This window comes from Spermophilus citellus (assembly GCF_964194105.1).
Source record: "Spermophilus citellus genome assembly, chromosome: 4".
Classification (NCBI taxonomy): domain Eukaryota; kingdom Metazoa; phylum Chordata; class Mammalia; order Rodentia; family Sciuridae; genus Spermophilus; species Spermophilus citellus.
In genome coordinates this window covers 200,262,314-200,282,205 of record NC_138185.1, presented here as the reverse complement: position 1 = coordinate 200,282,205, position 19,892 = coordinate 200,262,314, and the positions used below count along the sequence as shown (strand labels likewise).

Here is a 19,892-nt window from a genome sequence, read left to right as displayed (position 1 = left end):
CCCAAGCAGGCCTAGAACCTGGAGTGTACACGTGGGCCTGAAGGCCCCAGTTCCATAGCCTCTCTCCAGAGGACAGAGGGCCTGGGCCTTGGCAGGGCAGCCCTCTTCCTCCTTCCCCAGCTCCCATGCTCACCCCCAGGCCTTTCCTGCACCCATTCCTCACCTGGGCTGGCCTCTCTTAATAAGGCAAGACATGGCCCCAAAGTCCCCTTGCCACACCTTCCCCATTAAACTGGTGCAGTGTCTTCCCTAAATCCTCCTGCTGCTGTTTAAAAATTGCCCAGAGGAGATGTAGAAAAAGGTTGTCGAGGCCCCCAAAATAAAGTAGGATCTGCAGGGCCCCACAGCTCCCCAGGATCCTCTCACAGGTGCTGGCACCATCTATGCCCCCAAATGGGACCACTTCCCTCCCCACCCCCCAAGTCCTCTTTCAGGCTCTTGCATCTCCAGAGTGAAGGCTTCTGCCTCCTCCTTCCTGAGCCTTCCTTGGCCAGAGTGGGCGAGAGCACTGTTTGTACCACACTCAGCTTGGACATCTAAAAGCAGAACCCCGATTGGAGGGGACGATGCTCTCTACAGACCCAGCTGGGAGAGCCCTGGTGGGTGAGGAGGGGGCTGGAGGAGAGGAGCATGTCTTTCCCTGTCTGCAAACTCAGTTCTGGCTGTTTTCCCCACATTCCCAGGAGGGCCCAAGGGCCAAGCAGACTGTGTGCTGGCAGTGAGGGGTGCCCTGAGCCACATCTTACACCAGAGGAAGAGACTTGGGGACCCATGGCCAAGTGGGCCCTTGTTTCTATCAGCCCCTCCCCCTCCTCAAAGAGTCTGTTCTCAAGCCCCTGATGAAAGGTAGGGAAGTCCCGGTCCCTGGCCACTGGGCTGTATTCAGTATATTCACTAAGGTACCAAGCGCTGGGTAGGGAGACACGTAGGGCCGCCAACTTTAGCCATGTGGTCATAAGCAGAAAGATCAGGCTGCTGAGGTACCAAGAAGCAGAGACCAGGGAGAAGCTGAGCTGTCAGATGGAGTCAGAGATGAAAAAGCAGACCAGGGCAGCAAGTGGGCCTGGGCCAGGGAGAGCGAGCACGAGGCACCCTGCATGCACTGGGGAGCCCCCCCACTCTGCGGCTCATGAAGATGCAGGGTCAGCACCTGAGAGTTAGCGTCTCCTTCGCGGTCGTGCGTGGGCCCCTCACTTGCTCACCCTGGCCTGGCCCTGTGAGAGCTCCCGGCAGAGACAAAGATGAGTGAGAGCAGCGGAGCAGCAGAACCACAGACAGAACAGAGTTGGTGGAGTGGACAGAGGGACAAGCAACGGACAGGCAAAGACACACAGAAAGAAACTATCTTGGTCCTTTCTATCCCACTCCTTGTGAGGCCTGAACATGCTCCCTGTCCCTGGGGTTCATAATGTGCACCCCTGAATTTATCCTGTGACTTCCTCCTGTGGCCTGGAGCGAAAGTGAGGGTTTGTTGTTGTTGTCGTTGGTGGTGGTGGTGGTGTGTGTGTACCGGGGATTGAACCCAGGGGTGCTTTACCACTGCGCCATGCTACATCACCAGCTCTTTTTATTTCATTTTGAGATAGGGTCTCACTAAGGTGTCAAGGTTGGTCTTGAACTTGCAATTCTCCTACCTCAACCTCCCGAGTAGCAGGGATTATGGGTGTGTGCCATTGTGCCTGACAGTCCTGGAGTGAGCTGAGAAGGTTTCTGGCACTTCCAGAAAGACGTCTGGGACACCAGGGTTCTACTCTTGGAAAGACAGGGGATGCCAGATGATAATGGAGAGTAGAATATGGTCCCCAGTAATTAGGGGAAAAAACCTACACGAGAGCAATGTTTCTAGAACCAACTGTTTGGACAGCGGCAGAACCTGGATGAAGAAAGGCCCCTTTAAACAGCAGTCATAAAAAGCAAATGGTGGGTATCCAGCAGGGAGGAACGGGAGAAATGAAAACCTCTGACTCTCCTGCTGCTACCTCCCAGTGGCCAAGCCCGACCCAAACCAGAGTGCAAGGGATGCTGGGTAATGTGGTCTATTGCATAGGCCACCAGGGGCACAGTGCAGGGTAGAACAGGAACGGAGCCGTCGGGCAAGGGAGAATATCTAGGTGACCCATCCGAGCTCACCCACAGTGCTGGTCCCAGTCAGGACTGGCAGACAAGGGATCAGGGCCATCCCTGCAGCTGGCTCTGACTGAATTCTTGCCAGCTCAGGCCTGGTGCTTCACGACTCCAAGTGTGGTCTGCAGACAGCCATGTCCCAGCCCACAGAAGCACCTTTTAGACAATCCGCTCTCCACCCAGACCTGCTGAATTGGAGTCTGTGTGTCCGACAATTCCCGGGTGACTTGTGTGTACCTAGAGGTTGGCTCAGGAGGCCGGTAAGTGCTACTGGAGTTTCTCTCCACAAACATATTCTTCATTTCAGTAAACATCGCCACCCTCTACCTGGTCACTCAACCAAATGCAAACCTGGAGGCATTCTTAATCCCTTTCCTCCCATAGTTCACCGGGCAGGTGGCCTCTCTAAGCCACATACCCACACCTCTCCAGCCCTGCTGCCTCCGCCCTAGGCCAAGCCCTCCACCTGTGCCCTACACCAGGGCCATGGGCCTAGGGGCTCTCCGTTGCTAAAATGTACATGGCTCCTCTGCTTAAAACCCTCCAGCAGTTTCCATCACAGATGGAACAGACCCTAGGCTACTCCCAGGCCCATAGAGCTGAGGAGACCCGGCCCGCCGGCCTCTCTGACCCTCCCTCACGTGGCTCTTCTCTACCCCTCAACCAGCAGGGCCTCTTCCTCAAAATGCTTAGTTCTTTCCTGTCCATGGGCCCTACACTTGCTGTCCTCTCTGCTAAGTCTTCTAGTTGAAGACCTCGCTGACCCCTCCAATCTGAAGTAACCGCACCATCATCTCCCCATTTTTTCCGCCCAGGTGTTTTCCACTAATCGCATTTACTTTTTCCACACCTGCATCTGCCTGCCACTTCTCAGTTTCCCCCAAGAACATCACTTCATCTATTTACATAAATATCTCTCCTATAGGCCAGGCGAGGTGGCACACACCCGTAATCCCAGCGACTTGGGAGGTGGATCACAAGTCTAAGGGCAGCCTGGGCAATTGAGTGAGACCCTATCTCAAAATAAAAATTTTTAAAAAAGACTGGGGCTGTAGTTCAGTGGCAGGACACCTCTGGGTTCAATCCCCAGAGCCACCAAAACAAAACAAAACCCACAACACTCCGGTATCCTCTCCCAGCCACTAATGCTGAGCATGGTACCTTCACATCAGTACAAACAAGGAAGTTCTATTATCCCACCCAATTTACAGGTGAGGGAACTGGGGACGTCAAGGCTGCTGAGATGGCCAGGAACAAGCACAGGGTTTGAATCCAGGTCTTTGGCCCCAGGGCCTGAGAGCTCCTTCCTTTCAAAAAGCAGGTGGTCTGGGTGCAGCAGAAGCTTCCAACTCTAATGGCAATGATCATTTTTGCTTTTTCCTTATTGGGTCTTCTTAAATTTAAAAAAAAAAAAGTTTATTGCACAATTAACATGAATGTGGAACACGCACGCTCCACGTGAGGCTCCAAGGAGTGGCCTCACCCCCACCGTCATCGGGGGTCATGCTTCTCAGCTCCCTTCTGCAGGCCACACAGCTTTGCTGCGGTGGGTGGCAACAGCAGCCCAGATGTGAATTTGAATTCTGACATGTCACAAGCATTTTCAAAATGAGATCTTGCGAGATGCACCACCGAGAGAGAGAGAGAGAGAGAGAGAGAGAGAGAGAGAGAGAGACACGGAATGAGAAAAGAGAAGTGAAACATTCAACCCACGATGGCCGGAAACACTCTCACAGGGACAAGGCAATAAGGGAAAAGAGCAATAATGCCTGTGGCAAGGAAGAGAGAGAGACCCAGACCAGCACTAACTGGAGCGGCAGAGGGATGAAGTGTCTCATCTCAAACTGGGAACACAGGCCAGGGGGACAGACCAGGCTGAGAGACCAGGCTTGCCTGAGGCTCAGGGCATCAGGGTTGAGAGAATCGGCTTTGGGGGTCTTCAAGGACTGAGTTCTCCAGAAACTCTGCTACAGACTGGCTGTGGCCTCCTGGGAAGTCACTGGGTCTCCCTGAGCCTCCACTCTTCAGTTGTAAAAGGAAGGCATTGAGCCCGCTGCCCAGGGCTGTCGTGAGGCCTAGTTCCTGCCCAGAGCCTAAAACACAGGAAGGAGTCTACAGAAGGCAGCTTCCCTGCTGCATCCCAGGTGAGGCTGGGAGACGTGGATTGGGCACAGCAGCACACTCAGCCACCCTCCTGACAGCAGGTGACACAGAAAGGAGACCTGGGGAGAGGGAGGAGCAGGGTGGACCAACCCTGCAACCTCCAAACTAGCCCTGGGCTAGAGCTGCCAGCCAGGCCCACAAGAGCACCCCCCACCCCCACATGCAGAAGCCACATTTCAACACCAGGGACCCAGGAGCACCCTGGGAAGTAAACACCCAAATGCCAAACATACCAGACATTCCCCCATATAAACAGGCTTCGCTGAGCCAGGGGCTGCGGTCCCTCCCTCCCCCACCCCCAGCAACAAAGTAGGGCAGTCCAGGGGTGGGCTCATGGCCAGGCCAGGCCAGGCCAGTAGGGAGGAATGAGGAAGCCCCAGGGGCCATCATCCAATACCCTTGCTGACCCTCTGCTGCCGCAAAGGTTGGGAGGGCCCTCTTCCCCAGCACCTCCCCTGGGGCCTATCTGTTGGAAACAGTAGGCCACTGAGTTTCCACTCTCCTCTGCCCAGGCCTTCCCGCCTAGATGGCTAAAGTCTGGACCTCAGCTGTTCCAGGGAAGAGTGGGCAGGGCTTTCAGAAAAAAAATTAAGACAAATGATCACTCAAGACTGGGGTTACCCCTGACTCCCCCGCGGCTACTTCCAACCCATACCACCTCCAGGAGCCAAGGGACTAGCCATTAGTGAAGGAGGAGGGTTAGATGGCACTATGCCTAAAAGTCTCCCAATATTTAATGTTGGCAATGAATTCCATTTTGAAAGGAATATTACATGAGCCAAACAAAACACTTCAGTGGGCTGCACCAGCACATGGGCGGCTAATTTATGATCGCTGGCACACACAGACCCCGCCTGGTCCTCCTCATGGCCATGTCTTGCTCTGGGACCTCAGACCATCAGCTCGCCCCTCCAGACCTGAGGCTCATCTTTAATAAACACAATTGCTTCCACTTCTCACTAGTTCCCAAACACCTAGGCAAGGTGGGTCTGCGAGGCCTCGACTTACAAGTGGGAGAACTGCCACTCAGCAAGGAAGCATCAACCAGAGGTCGCCAAGGCAGAAAGACAGAGATGGACCCCACTCCGCCTGTCAGGCAGCCTTCCTTGTGGCTAAGACCTTCCCAAAGTCTCCTCCAACTCTGACTTACCTGGGCATGTTGGCCTGATGGCTGGAGAAGGACTGGGCTGTGGGAAGGACATCCCCAACCCCCTTTTTGGTACCAAGGATAGAACCCAGGGTGCTTAACCACTGAGCCACATCCCCAGCCATTTTTTTATTTTTTTATTTTGAGACAGGATCTCACTGAGTTGTTTAGCTCCTCGCTAAATTGCTGAGGCTGGTTTTGAACTTGCAATCCTCCTACCTCAGCCTCCCAAGTCACTGGGATTACAGGTATGTACCGCCATGCCTGGCTCCCTATCCCCTTTTAAGAAGTGGCAAGCATCTAGGATCCAAGGCTCACACTTGACTGCAGGGACAAGGGCCTCAGGACAAGCGCACAGGACACGGATCCGTCCATCCTCTTGGGCCTCCTGCCTGTGCTAACTGTACATCATCCCTGTTCCTGATTCTCTCTGCCCCGAGTTTATGACACTCAGATTGTCTGTCCTCTGACCATGCCTCAGCAGTCTCTTGCCTGGGATCCTCTTTCCACGGGTCCAGGTGAAGCTTTCCAGGCCCATCCTTGGCCTTCTGCTCTCTCAGTCCCTGGCTCCACCTCTGGAGCCCCATTCCATCTCCTCTCGTGGCTTGCAATGCCAACCAAACCTTTATTTGCAGACCCAAATGCTCAGCTGCCAGCTGAATGCTCTGTGTGGTTGTTGCTCAGCACCTCAAAGCTTTGGTCTTCTGTTGGTTCCTGCATCTCTATTCTCCACTCCCACTGGCCCACCATCTAGAGTTAGAAACTCAGTCCTCTCCCTCACCTGTTGTCATTAGCTCCAGTTTTGAACACAGAGGCCATCCAATTCCACACCCTGAGTCATCCTCAGATGTGGTCCCCACCATCTACCCACTGCCACTTTCTCTCCCCCTGATTTGTCATGACCATCCTCCATCCTAGGCATTGGAGGGATCTTTCCAAAATGCAAATATGACCCAGTCACTAGCCTTTGATGGCAGGGAGTGGCCCTTCTGACCTTCAGGATGAAGCCCAGGCTCCCTAAGGTGTCAAGCAGGGATCCCTGGACTTGGCCCTCCTCCTGTGGTCTCACCTGCCATCTACCCCAACCCTGTGTCTATGCTCAGAAGCACTGAGCTTCTCTCTGCCCTGCGCTTCCCTGGCTGCATGCCTGTGTCCCACTGTTCCCGTGGCTGGCTTCCCACATCTCCAGTACATTCAGCTGGAGCATCACCTCCCACAGGAAGTGGGATCCTCTCAGATCTCACACTCTGCAGGCTGGGGAGGCATCCCTCCTCTCTGAGCTCCTGTACAACTCTGAGCTCATCCTGGTCCCTACTGCATGGTATTCTATCCTCAGTTTCCGTCTCCTCCATCAAAGTGGGAGTTCCATGAGAACAAAGCCTGTGCTTTGTTGACTCTTTGTATGCTGGTCCCTTGCAGAGTCTGTGGCCTGAGACAGGATTCCTGACTCCCTATCCAGTGCTCTTTTTACCTCACTCCAGCCATCCCCCAGCACCAGGACAGAACCAAACACATTCATCTACGAACAAACCCATGCGCAGGAGCTGTGCTCACTCAAGAGCATCCCAGCCAACCACCGGGTGAAGGCTCTGAAGGGGAGCTGGCAGAGGTAATGAATGGTTCCACCTGCCAAAGTCATTCACTCAGTTCCCACGGCTGGGGAAGGGGCAGCTCAGCGGTCTCAACATCTTCAGAAAAGGGTGGGGAGAGGCAGGGCTATAAAGTCAGCTCCATCTGGAAGTCCCCGAACTGAGGAGACCCAGAGTCCCCACATTCCCCTGCATCATCAGGCTAGGAGCTCCCATTCAAGGAAGAGGAGTGAGTCTGCCGGGCCCCCAGGTGGGGAAGCAGGAACACCTTCTTGATGAACTGGAAGCCTGACCACCTGCATTCTCTTTGGGCATCAGTGCCCACAGGTGGATCCATCCGACCCAACTTCTTTGTCTCCCCACATTTCAGCAAGATGAAGCACTTCTCTGACCTTGGACCTCCCAATCCCTCTTGTCCACGGCAAAAACTTTGTCTTCAGAGTTAAGGGAACCTACTAAACTAGAGGCTGCAGGCTTGGTGCTGGTTTCTACGAACAGTCTGTCTCCGCTGCTAAGAAGAGAGCATTGTGTTTGGAACAAAGGCCGAGAAAGCCTGCTAGGAAGGCTGACACCCATATACAGCCGGTCCTGCTAACCAAAGAGCAAACACTAACTACAAATATGAGAAAGAGTCCAGGGGAGGTAGGAAAAGTCACCTTGCACGGGCAGAAAACCCACCATGGAAGAGGAAAAGAGACAAAGACTATGGGGGACTCCTCTGCTGGAAAAGAGCCATTTGGAGAAAGATGAGTTTGTGGAAATGTGTCTATTCTAGCTTTTTTTTTTTTCTTTCTTTCTTTTTCCTTTCTACGGTTTCGTGGGGTCTGATTTCCCACTAGGCAATCAATCTAGCTTCTTGCCCAACTGACAATAGTTTTAACAGATGAGAAAAGGAGAGAAATAGTGGCCCCCACAGGACTCGCACCCTCCCAAAAAGATAGCAAGCAGCAGAATACACCTGCCTGGGAAAAACCCATTTTCTTCTCAAAGAATGACAATCAGTTGAAACCAATTCTTGAACCACAGCAGGAAGCGCCGTAACGTGCCTGGATCACGGAGTCAGAAAGCAGAGAGGAGAGCTCCTGCCCCACGATGCCTTCCACAATTAGACGAAAATGCAATCCTTGCATTGAATATTTATGAACAGGGCTCTTCTGAAAGCCCCGAGTTGGCCAAAGTCAAAGACCACTTCAAGTGCCATCCTATTAAAGCCTTGGAAGTCATTTGTCTTTCATCACGAAGGTGAAAAACAAGGTCCTTGGTTTAATTATTCTCCACCAAGGCAGCTCCATGTAATCTGTATGCAGGGTGTGCAGCTAAAACACAGATTTCAGCCAATTTCTTTCAGGCACGAGACATAGATAACAGACAAATTGCCCAGCAGAACGGCCACCTCTACATCAAGGGTACTGAACGCCTGCTAATAAAAATCCCACCGATGTGACAGGGCCAAATGAGTTTCCAACCAGGGCTGCCTGGCCTGAGAGATGGAAGGGTGATTTTACAGTGAGTGATATGCAGAAGGATTAAGATGCAATAAAAGTTCAGAGAGGGGTAAAGAAAGGCTTGGCCACACTGGGACACAGAGCCACCTTCCATACCCCACACCCCCCACTGCCAGGAGTATGGAGCACCTCCCCAGTTCTTGGACTAGAGCAGCTGAGACTCCAGTTTAGAAGCCACATCCTTTGGCATTAGAATAGCTTATGTAATTCTCCCTTTGAAAGCAATAAAGCATGCAGCTACTGACAAAATCTGCAGCTTAATTAGTTGGGAGATCCCTTAGGACGCAGACACTGGCAATGCCATGCCTAGGATCCCTAGACTTGGAAATAACTGGTCTGGAGCCCTGATTCAGACAGCAAGTCTTGCCTCACCCAGATTCAGGTACTACATACATTCACGGCAGACAGATCCATCCAGGAAACATGTTAGGTTTGAAGAAAAATGTTGTTTTAGATCCTTGTAACCATGCTCAGATAGGATCTTAGAGCTGGAAGGCACCATCAGGTCATCTAACTTGCAGAAAGCATCTGAATCCCCTGGAGGGCTTGTTGCATCACAGGTCTCAGCCCCACCCTCCACAGCACCAGCTTCAGTGGGTTAAGGCAAGATCCTCGAATCCAGCCCTTCTAACAAGCTCTCAGATGCTGGTGTTGCTGGTCTGTGAACCAGCTTTGTGGAGTACCAATATATCACCCAGTGGATTTTAGAGCAGTTCCAGCAGAAGTATCTTGTTCACATGATACTGCAAAATACTAAATTTAGATAAAGCAGAATTTTATCTAAGGACTTACAACTGTAGCATATTATAGTCACATGGGAAAATAAGATGTGCTTTGATTGATACAAAACTTTTAACTAAGCGCTTATGTGGGACAATTGCAGGTTTCTGACAGCCTCGGCACGCAGATTACTCCTCTCTTGTTTTTCTTGGACAGGCAGGTCAGTAGTTGGTTATAAAATGGTAGGTCGGCGGTCAGACAGACAGACATATAATACTTTCTCAGCTGCTGTCCACTCTCAGGATGCTCATCATGAAAAGCTGTTTAACATGAATAGCCATCAAGCAATAAAGCATGCAGCCATCAGTTAAAGACAAGTAGCAGAAAGAGCTTCATTCTGAAATCTATGCAGAATCGACCAGCCTGGCAGCACATGTCCCCTTGGCCATGCTCTCCAAGACATTTGATTTGATAACTAATAGATAGAAGCATGTATGTGGGTCTTGCTTTCTTTTAAATAGAAGAGGTGAAATTATGCTTTAAAAATGAGGCCCCGGCAGGTGACTTAATCTCAAGGAGCTTCCTTCCATAACAACTCTTGGTAGTAATGACACCTGCCTCCTGGGGTTGTTGGAACACATCAGAAGAGATGATGTCTGCAAAGGAAGTTTGCAAACCATCAAGTTCATTGCTCCGGGAAGCCATCTGTCCTGAACACAGTGTCCTCACTCCTTCAAAGACCTAGGCTGGCTCCTACTACACCAGAGTTTCAACCAATAGATAAAACTTAGGACCACTTACTACCCCACCAGACCAATCCAATGAGAATGCTCTCCAGGGAGTTTGGAGGTACAGCCAGTTAGACACCACTGTTCTATACCTTTTCCTCTACAGTTCTGTACCAAATCCCATCCAAGTCTTTGTTTCTGGATGGCTACTAGCAATAAAAAGGAAAGAAGAGAAAATGGCCCTAAAAAGGGGATTTTAGCCATGGCTACTAACTGCTGAGGGCCATTGCCAAGTAGGAATGACGCATTGATATTTCCTTGCCAGCGTACCCCATGTTAAATGGACTTGCCTTGGAAATTTGCTGTGACCTTGCATGTGTATTTGAGAAAGGTGACCCTGCTCAATGACCAGGGTGGATCCAGGTTTTAGGAAGTATCCGGGTTTAAGATAATTTGGTTTTAAGGCATTCCCGGTGTAAGACAATAGGGGTTTTAGGGAAGTTGGAGGTTGAAGATTATTGCTGCCGGGATTAGGGCGTTCCTGCTGCCTGAGCTCCCGTTGAGATTCAGAAGGAGATTGAAAAAAAGCCTCGTGGAGTAGGTGAATTGGGCGGAGGAGAACTGGGATTGCCCCAGAGCGTGTGTGGTGGCTCGTGATTCTGTGCCCAGCCAAGCCATTGCCATTTGGTGGCCCGTATGGGGAACATCTGAAGAGAAGGTAAGTGAAATTGCTCGCCCCTGAGAATGGGTGACCATTTCAAAAAACAATGTGTTCTTGTTGTGATTTATTTTGTTGCTGAGGCTGGCTTTGAACTTGTGATCCTCCTATTTCAGCCTCCCCAGTCACTGGGATTACAGGCATGTGCCACCACCTCTGGCTAAAAACAGTTTTATTGAGATAAACTTCACACACATCATAGATGTGCCCAAGGAAATATACACTTCATCAGCTTTTAGTGTATTCACAGAGATGTCCAACTCTCACCATCATCAATTTTAGAACATTTTCATCACTCCCCAAAGAAAACTCCACGACATTTAGCTGCCATTCCCCATTCTTCCCATCTCCCTAGCACTAGGGGACCAGGGGACCAAGTTCTATTTCCTGTCTCTGTGGCTTTGTCTATTCTAGACATTCCATATATATCAATCATGCAATAAGTGGTCCTCTCTGACTTGCTTCTTTTACTCAGGAAATGTTTTTGAGTTTCATCCCCGTTGTAGCATGTATTAGTATTTCATTCCTCTTTGTGGCCAAATAATACCTCATTGGGTGGATATGTGGGATTTTATTTATCAGTCCACTGATGGCCATTTGAGTTATTTCCACTTTGGGGATATTATGAATTATGCTTCTACAAACATTCATGGGCAAGTTTTTGTGTGGACATGTTTTCCTTTCTACTGGGTATATACATAGGAGTAGAATTGCTAGATCTGGTAACTCTAGTTAGCCATCAGAAGAACTGCCAGACTGTTCTCCAAAGTGGCTGCACCATTATATCTCCGCCAAAATCTTATTATTCAGCTTCTTCACCTCCTCACCAATGCCTGCTAGTGTCGCTCTTTTTTTTTTATTATAATCACCCTGGTGGGTATGAAGTGATACCTAATTGGGTTCTCATTAGCCTTTGATGGCTATTCATGTTAAATAGTTTTTCATGCACTCAGTAAACACTTAAATATTTTCTTTGAAGAAATGTACATTAAGATCCTCTGCCCATTTACAACTGGGTTGTCTTTTTATTATTCAATGATCATAAGTTTTTGGTTTATATTTTTTGGATATATATTTTAACAGATATGTGATTTGCAAAATCTTAAATTTTTATTCTGTGATTGTTTCTCTCTCTTTCTTTTTTTTTAGTACCAGGGATTGAACTTAGGGGCACACAACCACTGAGCCACATCTCCAGCCCTATTTTGTATTTTATTGCCTGCAGAGCTGCTGGAATTATAGGCAGGTGCCACGGCGCCCGGCTCTATGATTGTCTTTTTACACTTTGTGTCCTTTGAAACACAAAAGTTTTCAATTTTTAGGATGTCTACTCTATTTTGTTGTTGTTGTTGTTTGTGATTTTTGGTGTCACATCTAAGAAACCATTGCTTAATCCAAGGTCGTAAAGATTTATAGCTGTTTTCTTCTACGAATTTTATAGTTTTAGCTCTTAAATTTAGGTCTTTGATCTATCTTGAGTTGATTTTTTGTTTACAGTTTGAGGTAGAGGTTTCTCTCCCCACATTAAAAAAAAAAAAAAAAGTCCTTCCAGGAAAACAAAAACAAAAACAGCCTTGTTTTCCTTGAAGTAGAAAATGAGTCAATGTTGATGAAATATCAGATTTCTATACCCAACCCCAGTCATGGAGTCAGTGAGAGAAAGGTCCCTGAATTTCGGTGCTTGAGCCTGTCTTGGTTGGCATTTCATTTACAATCTAAAGTCTATGCCCATGTTATCCCGTTCCTGGTCCACTGCTCAACCCCCCACCCCCAGACCTTCATCCACACTAGTTAGACCAACGCCCTTTTCAGCTCTGGTTGACTATTTACTTCATTTCTCATTAGGATGCCTTGAAGATCTTAGAATAACCAGGAGCCCTCGGCTGGCTTCCAATCTGTGCTTGGATTCTTTGAGATCTGACAGTTGTCATAGTTGGGATCTGAAATGTCCTCCAAAGGCTCATGGGTTGCACTCTCAGGGAAGATGGTGGAAACTTCAGGGGGTGGGGCCTAGTTCAAGGAAGTAGGTCACTGGGGATATGTCTTCTAAGGGGATATCTCATCCTGGGCCCCGTGTTCTCTCTCTCCCTCTCTCTGCTTCCTGGCCACCATGAGGTGAACAGCTCTGCTCCACGACATGCTCCCCACCATGACGTTCTGCTTCACCTCAGGCCCAGAAACAATGAAGCCCAGTGACCACGGACTGAAACCTCTGAAACTATGAACCCAAATACGTCTTTCCTCCTTTAAGTTATTTTCTCAGGCATTTTGTCACAGCAATAAAAAGCTGACTAACACAGTGATCGAATGTGAAACATAATTTGGTGTTCACTCTCTGATCTCACATTTGAGAGCCAGCTATCCAATTTACTTCTTTATTCCTGACTGGGGAAATTTTTCCACAGAACTAAAAATGCTCCAAATCAAATACCTACATCATGTGGCTTTGGATTTTTTTTTTTGGGTGTGTGTGTGTGTTTTTTTTTTTAATTTTTAAATTTTCTCCCCCATTTTTACAAAGGAGAAAATTGAATCTCAAATGTCTAGTGGCCTCTCCAGAGTCAAACTACTCCAATGCAGCATCTTACTTTGCTGCGTTATTTACAAAGAGCCCAGGTCTTTATTGGTGGGGGCTGGGTTGTGGGGGAGCAGGGAGGAAGCAAGCGGAAGGGGGGTTGTCATCCTGAGCGTGTACATGCACTGCACAGAGTACAGACGACCCTGAAGTCACAGAGCAGAGCAGAGCAGTGCACAGCCTTGAGGGGTGCTGAATCCAGAGGAGGCCTGGGATCCCATTCCCAGCACCTCTGCAGCCTGCCTGAATGGGTCTAAATGTCCTTCTAGGACTTACAGGCCATGTTGCTTTGTGCAATGCTCCACATTGTTGATCCAGGTGAGCCTCACCTGGGAGAGAACTCCACTTCCTATCTCAGAGTCCATGTGCCAGTGGATCTGGGGACACCAAAGAAAGATGACCAGCATTGACTAAAGAGGTCACTATGTAAGACAGCTAAAAAAAAACGGTGACTGACAGGAATCCAGCAATGACCTTGACACCACAGGAAACAAGATAAGGGGTCACCCGAAGCAGCTGAGGGGGAAACAGAGGGCTGCTGAGTCCTCCAACTCACCCTGTGTGAAGGCGACTGGAACTCCAGCTGCACTTAAACTGCATGAACAATCAGAAACAGGAAGGTCTGCCTGCCTGAACCCCAGGACACAGGCTCCCACAGAAGGCCAGTGCTGCCAGATTAGGGGATTCACTCCAAATGCACTCGGGTCCCAATAAAGGTGACTTACAGGTAAAGTAACTCGTGCTATAGCTGAAGTCATCTTTGCACTCAGTGCCCCAGTTCACCTCATAAAGAAACTCTGTGAGTCTCAACTTCCTCACTCTACAGATGAGGACATGCTCAGAAGGACCAGCTACCTTGTTCAAGGTCCTCCTGGGGATCCTCCCGGGGAAGAGCAACAGGGCCACATTTTGAACTCTGAAGCTTAAACTCCAGTCTAGGGCTCTATCAGCCCCTTTGACTAGGAAGCCAGAGCAGTGCCCAACTCCCACCATACCTGGGTGCCCCCAAACATTCGGACTGCCTGGCACTTCCAGGGCAAGGGATCCTCCAGGAAATGAAAGTCCAAGTCAAGTCCCTCTGCTTAACTTTTTGAATCAGTTATATAAAGTAACTCGTATAATCCACATATCTGCAAAGTCAGTCACAATCCTACCTTACGTGTGCACCTCCTATTAAGTGGCAGGCATCATCTCCAGAACCCTGTGAATGCTCAGGGTATGGAATCAAACAAGACTCAGTGCCATAGGGGTCAATGTCAAAGACACTCAGGGCTTTCAGTCACTATCACTCATTCTCCTTCCAATCTAATTGTTTAAAAACAAAAAAGCTAACCACTTTCTAAAACATGCCAACCAAGTGAAGGAACTAAAGTGGAAACTCAGGATTTCAAAGAAAGGACAGATTAGATCTCTCTGCCAAAAAAAAAAAAAAAAGCATCTGAGCCAGAGGAAGAAGGCCAATGCTATTCCAAAGAGCCACAAATTAAAAACCAATTATGCAAGGCTTGCTAAAAAATGCCAGTGGGCTGCCTTTACGTTTCAAGTCACTAAAAACACAAGCAAGCTTAGGCCAATGTTTACCCCGCACGCCAGCTGGTTTGGGGCAACATTTTATGCTCAGGCTAAAAACATGGATGACTATCTTAAGTCACTTTTAGGAACATACTCTGAGGACATCGCCTGTGTCTGAGAGTGAACTGCTTTCTGAGGGCCCCCATGGCCCACAGATTCCAATTCACCTTTCACACACAGGTGTGAAATGATCCATAGGGCTCTCAAGAAGGTGGGAATTCACCAGTGTGAAATCCACCGATAGCTACATTTCCTCTCCTGCTCTAAAAATGAGGAGAAATGGAAAGGGCAGTCTGTGATGGTGTGCACACGCGGATTCCTCCAGGTTAAACCCACAGAAGGCAACTGAGAAGGATCGGAGGGCTGGAGGAGAGGTATAAATGGCTTAGAGTCATGTTCCAAAAGGATCTAAGTAATCTCTGCGCCTACTAGTGACAAGATTCCCTAAACTCTACCTTCAGAGATTCTGATTCCAGTGGCCTGAGGTAGGATCTGGAAATCATCCAAGCTGCGTGGATGATCAGCCGAGTTTGGGAACGGCTGCTTTGATTTTATTTGTGTTCTCCCCTGCCTCCTTCCCCCCGCCCCCTTTTTCTTCTACCTATGGTCATTTAAATCCAGAAATGGAAAAACCACAGAACAAGAACAAGGTAAGAACTGGGACACACAGCAATGGAGGAAGAGAAAAATTTCAGAGACACAGCTAATAATGCCCAGACCAGTAAGCAGGTATTAATACACGATCCTTATGAGGGACTGAACAGTCTGGTAGAAATGAAATGGAATGTAAGATATAGTCCCCGCCCTCGGGACCTAAACCCAGAAGAGACTCAAACCCAGGCAGTGTGAAGTGGGCCAGGTGCAAAGTAACAGGGAGTGGTGGGGTCTGTGGCAAAGTAAAGACCTAGTAGCTCTGCAGCCAGGTGCTCCTCAGCTCCCGCTTCTCACTGCCTATGAGGGTGCCAGCCTCGAGTGGCCAGATATCCTGGCTTTTTAAAAAAGAAACCAGAAAGTCCACACTTCCTAGCTTTCAAATATGGCAACTCATTCAGAAATAAAAGGAAGGAAGGAAGGAAAGGACAGAAGGACTGGATGCTGTGAGGACCACAAAAGACTCACCTGCAGGCTGATGACAGACCTTGGAATGACACTTTACAACTTCTTTCCTGAAAGGTCATCGGACCAGCATCCTTTGAAACCCTAAGCCTCCCCCAGGGCACTGCAGAGTGGCCTGGGGAGAGGGAGCCTGTCCACCAGGTGAGTCTGTGGCTAAGTGTGCAAGAGTGTGGCTAAGTGTGCAAGGGTGGCCATAGCAGCCCACTGCAACAGATGACCTGGATCTCCAGGTCCAGCTTTTCAGGGGCTATAGAAAAAACAGGAAAGGAAGGAAAGGTCTGGAAACAGCCAGAGTGCAAAGGTGTCTTGAAAAGAAATATTGGAAAAGAAAGAAAAGAGAGGTCAGAAAGGAGCAACGGCTTCAAAAGTCCCAGAGCCAAGGACGCAGTGTCCCCAGAGTCCCTGGCCAACCCACCATTGGAGCAGGTGTCTTGCCTCTGTTGACAGGGATTGAACTTTTCTTTGCAGGACTGACCACTGCCTGGTCTTCTCTCCTGCTGGGTAATCTGCTCCTTGGTGGCTGCCCATCCTACCACACCAAGCTCCAGGAGGGGGATTCTGTCTCCTTTGCTCCTGGTTCAGGTCCCAAGGCCTGGCACACACTAGGTGCTTAGCAGATGGACCACAGGCAAGCAGGTGATCCAAAACAGTTTAATATTATATTTCACAGAAAATAATCAGCATAAAGCACTGTATAGTTCACAAACCTGCTGCTTAACTTAATTCTTCCAATTTTCTTTTCCTGAACTCCTTCATGCACTTGGACATGGCCCAGGAGATGGCCTCTGTGAGGCAGATAACTCAAGAGCCTGCTGTGTCACCACTGCCTGCGCGTGGCCTGGCCTGAGCTCCCTTGGGGTCTGAGAGACCACAAGGCTTCAGAACGGCAGGGCTCAGTACCAGCTCTGCCATCAAAATGATCAAGTGTTCTGGGGCCAGGTTCATCTGGCCTCCTCAGCCAGAGAGATCTCTGATTAGAAGCCTGGAAAGGACTCAGGGGACATAGGAGGCCATAGCAAAAGGTTAAAGCTTGGGTCTAAAGTCAGACTGCTGGGTTCACTTCCCGGCAAGTGACCTTGGGCCTCTCTTGGCCTTGTCAACCTCATCTGTGATGTGAACACTACAACAGCACGGGGTCAGTGTGTGAGATGAATGAGGTCCTTCACGGAGTGCTTAGTACATGCCTGGTGCTTGGCTCAGGGACAGGGACATACTGCTGTGGTGACAGCAACATCGCCCCAGCACTGCCACTGCCCAGCAGCGTGACAGGGAGCCTCCTCCCTAGACCTCAAATTCCTTCTCTCTAATACAGAGATAACCTGGTCACCTGGATTGGGTGAGGAATAAATAAGATCCTGCCTGTTAAGTCTTAGCACAGGACCTGGGACGTACTAAATGATCAGTTGACCTGAGCTAGTGCCTCATTATTATTGGAGAAACTTTGACTAGTCTAAAACCCAATGTGAAAATCCACTAAGGGCCGTTTGCCACATGCAAAATCGATCTTTGGAAGGAAGCTTCATCAGCTGCAAATTTCTCTCCCATGCCCTTTGGGTTTTAGCGGCTCCAAGAATGAGCTGCCCCCCCCCCTGGGGTCTGACCTGGGAGGCCCTGGAGGTGGATTCCCTGGGAGGTGGAGTCTCGGGGCTCCATCTGCCGCCTCGCCCCCGCGCTGCAGTCTGACAGCGAAGGAGCCAGTGAGAGGACATGCAAATATGCCCTAAAAACGGCTTGTTATTTTCACAGCCTGGAAGGTACACGTCTGTGGGTGCCTGGGAGGACAGCGCATCACTATCAGGTACAGAGCCTATGCCACCAGCTTGGGGGTGGCTGTGAAATGTAAAAATACCCAACCCAAATAAAGACCTTTTCCAAAAAAAGGAAGGTCCTCCAGAGCCTTTGGGAAGGAGAGAGGTGGAGACTCAGCCCCTGCCCAAGGCCTCATCAACCCCACTGGTGGCCGCAGAGCCCCAGTGACAATGCTCAGCTATGGCTCTCGACAGCAATTATACTGAGGAATGACCCAGAAAGAGCTGCTTTCAAGTTAGGGCTTGAGAAGGACTAGCAGAGGGCGGAAAGAAAAGGGTCCTCCTTAAGGAAAACAGACCACAAAGAAGCCAGGAAGTGACCTGAGAGTTGACCAAGTCCATCCAGAAGGAAACATCACGTCCGCAATCTCTGCAAGCCACAGTCCTTAGTAGGCACCCAGGATGGACTAGTCCAGGTGTCTGGAGCATAGAGGGCCACAGCGTGGACCAGGCAGTGGAGGTCAAGGAAAGCAGCCGGTAGCAACAAACGCAAAGCCAACCGTGTGAGCAAGACCAAGGTCATGGGGTGGGGTTGGGGGGGGACAAATAGAGAGAGGAAAAATGAGGTGGCCTTCGCTCTCCATGCCATTTAGCCATTGCCATGCCCCATAGGGCGATGTGGGGCCAGATCTTCCTATGTTTTTTAATTGAAATTTTAAGTGAAATGTTGGTTCAAGGCGCTTTGAAAATGTAACACGGGCCAAACAAAACACCTCTGAGAGACAGATCCAGCCCTCAAGGGCCAGGCTGCCACCAGGGGGCCAATCCCCCTAAAGCCCTTCCTTGCAATTTTTAAGGTATTCATGAGGAAAGACGGCTGAACCCTAACCAGCAAACTAATGCAGCCCGACCCATGCCCAGTCTCTACCCTGGAGGCTGGATCCTCCTTCCCGGCTCACCCTCACCTGTGAACTCTCCCTCCAGGCAGAGCTCTGCTGGGAGGCTCAGCTCCACCCCACAGCCTGCCCCCAGCCCCTCTCCACCTCTCCCCACTGGGCTGACCCGATGGTAACTACTCTCTCAGGCCTCTGAAGAAATGGGCTGCTGGGGTGCTTGCCAGGCCGGGCCTTTGGACAAATCCCCAGCCATAGATAAGTGGCCAGGGCATGCATTGCACTGATACTCAGTCATGTTGGGGACTTCTGCTTCTCACCAGTCCCCAGGGATAAGCTGCTCTTCTGCAAGTAAAGCTAGTGAAAGCTGCAGGTGCAGGAGACCTTGGGGGGAGGGGCTGAGTCCTTTGCAAACTCCATCTCAGGCAGACTATGCTTAGGACTGAGGCCATGCCAGGCTCTGGCAGCTGCTTGCAGAGGGAGACCACATCAGCCTTCTTTCAAGAAGGCTGGCGCACTAGGGCCCAAAGGGGTGGAGGCAATGATGTTGCAAATGATAACTTTTAAAGCCAGCTCAATATCACTGTCCCCTTGTATAGCTTTTAAAACATGTGCACATTTCCATCATCTCTGCTGGTCGTCCCAACCCCCCAGAGAGATTGCCTAGATATTATTCATTATCATTATCATCATGGCTTCTCTAGCCCCTGGAAGAAGCAGAGACAGATTAAACCTCCCGTCCTAGCCCGGTGCCTCTCAAACTTCAATGTGTCCATGAATCCCAGGGGGAGCTTGTTAAAATGCAGACTCTGACTCAGCAGGTCTGCAGTGAGGCCAGGATTCCCCATCTAACAAGCCCGGGGCAGCACAGATGCTACCGGTCCTCACACTCCAAACAGCAAGGCCAAGGTTCCCCTGCGCCATAGGGGCCAGACCCAGGACGCGAAGCCAAGTCTGTGGCGCTGGAGCTGTACCTGGGGGTTAATGAGGCTTGCTCACCTCACTTTTTACCGGTTGGGGCCTCTTGCCCAGTTTCACCTCCAGGAAGTGCAAGGGCGCGATCATGGCCCCGATGTTGCGGATGTCGGCGTACTTCAGCTCCTCCGCAGTCAAAGCCGAGCTGGGGAGTCCGGTGAGGGGGCCGAGCCCTGGCAGAGAGCCTGCGGTCACAGAAGGGTCGGGGATCTGCCCAGGCATCATAGCAGGAGGAGCGGCAGGCGGGCCTGGAGTGGGCAGAAGAAGCAGGACAGGGCAGTCAGGTGGAGCAGCAGTCCCACACCTGGCCAGGACCGGT

At 50.1% G+C, this 19,892-nt stretch overlaps 1 protein-coding gene across 2 annotated transcripts in view; it reads right to left on the bottom strand.

The window, feature by feature from the left end:
* JDP2 (Jun dimerization protein 2) overlaps window positions 1–19,892 on the bottom strand; it is a 40,630-nt gene that overhangs the window by 9,463 nt on the left and 11,275 nt on the right. For both annotated transcript variants that reach the window (XM_081291747.1, XM_081291748.1), the window contains exon 2: window positions 19,598–19,821. In XM_081291747.1, coding sequence (XP_081147873.1) covers window positions 19,598–19,821 — 224 coding nt within the window. The remainder of the gene's footprint in view (window positions 1–19,597; window positions 19,822–19,892) is intronic.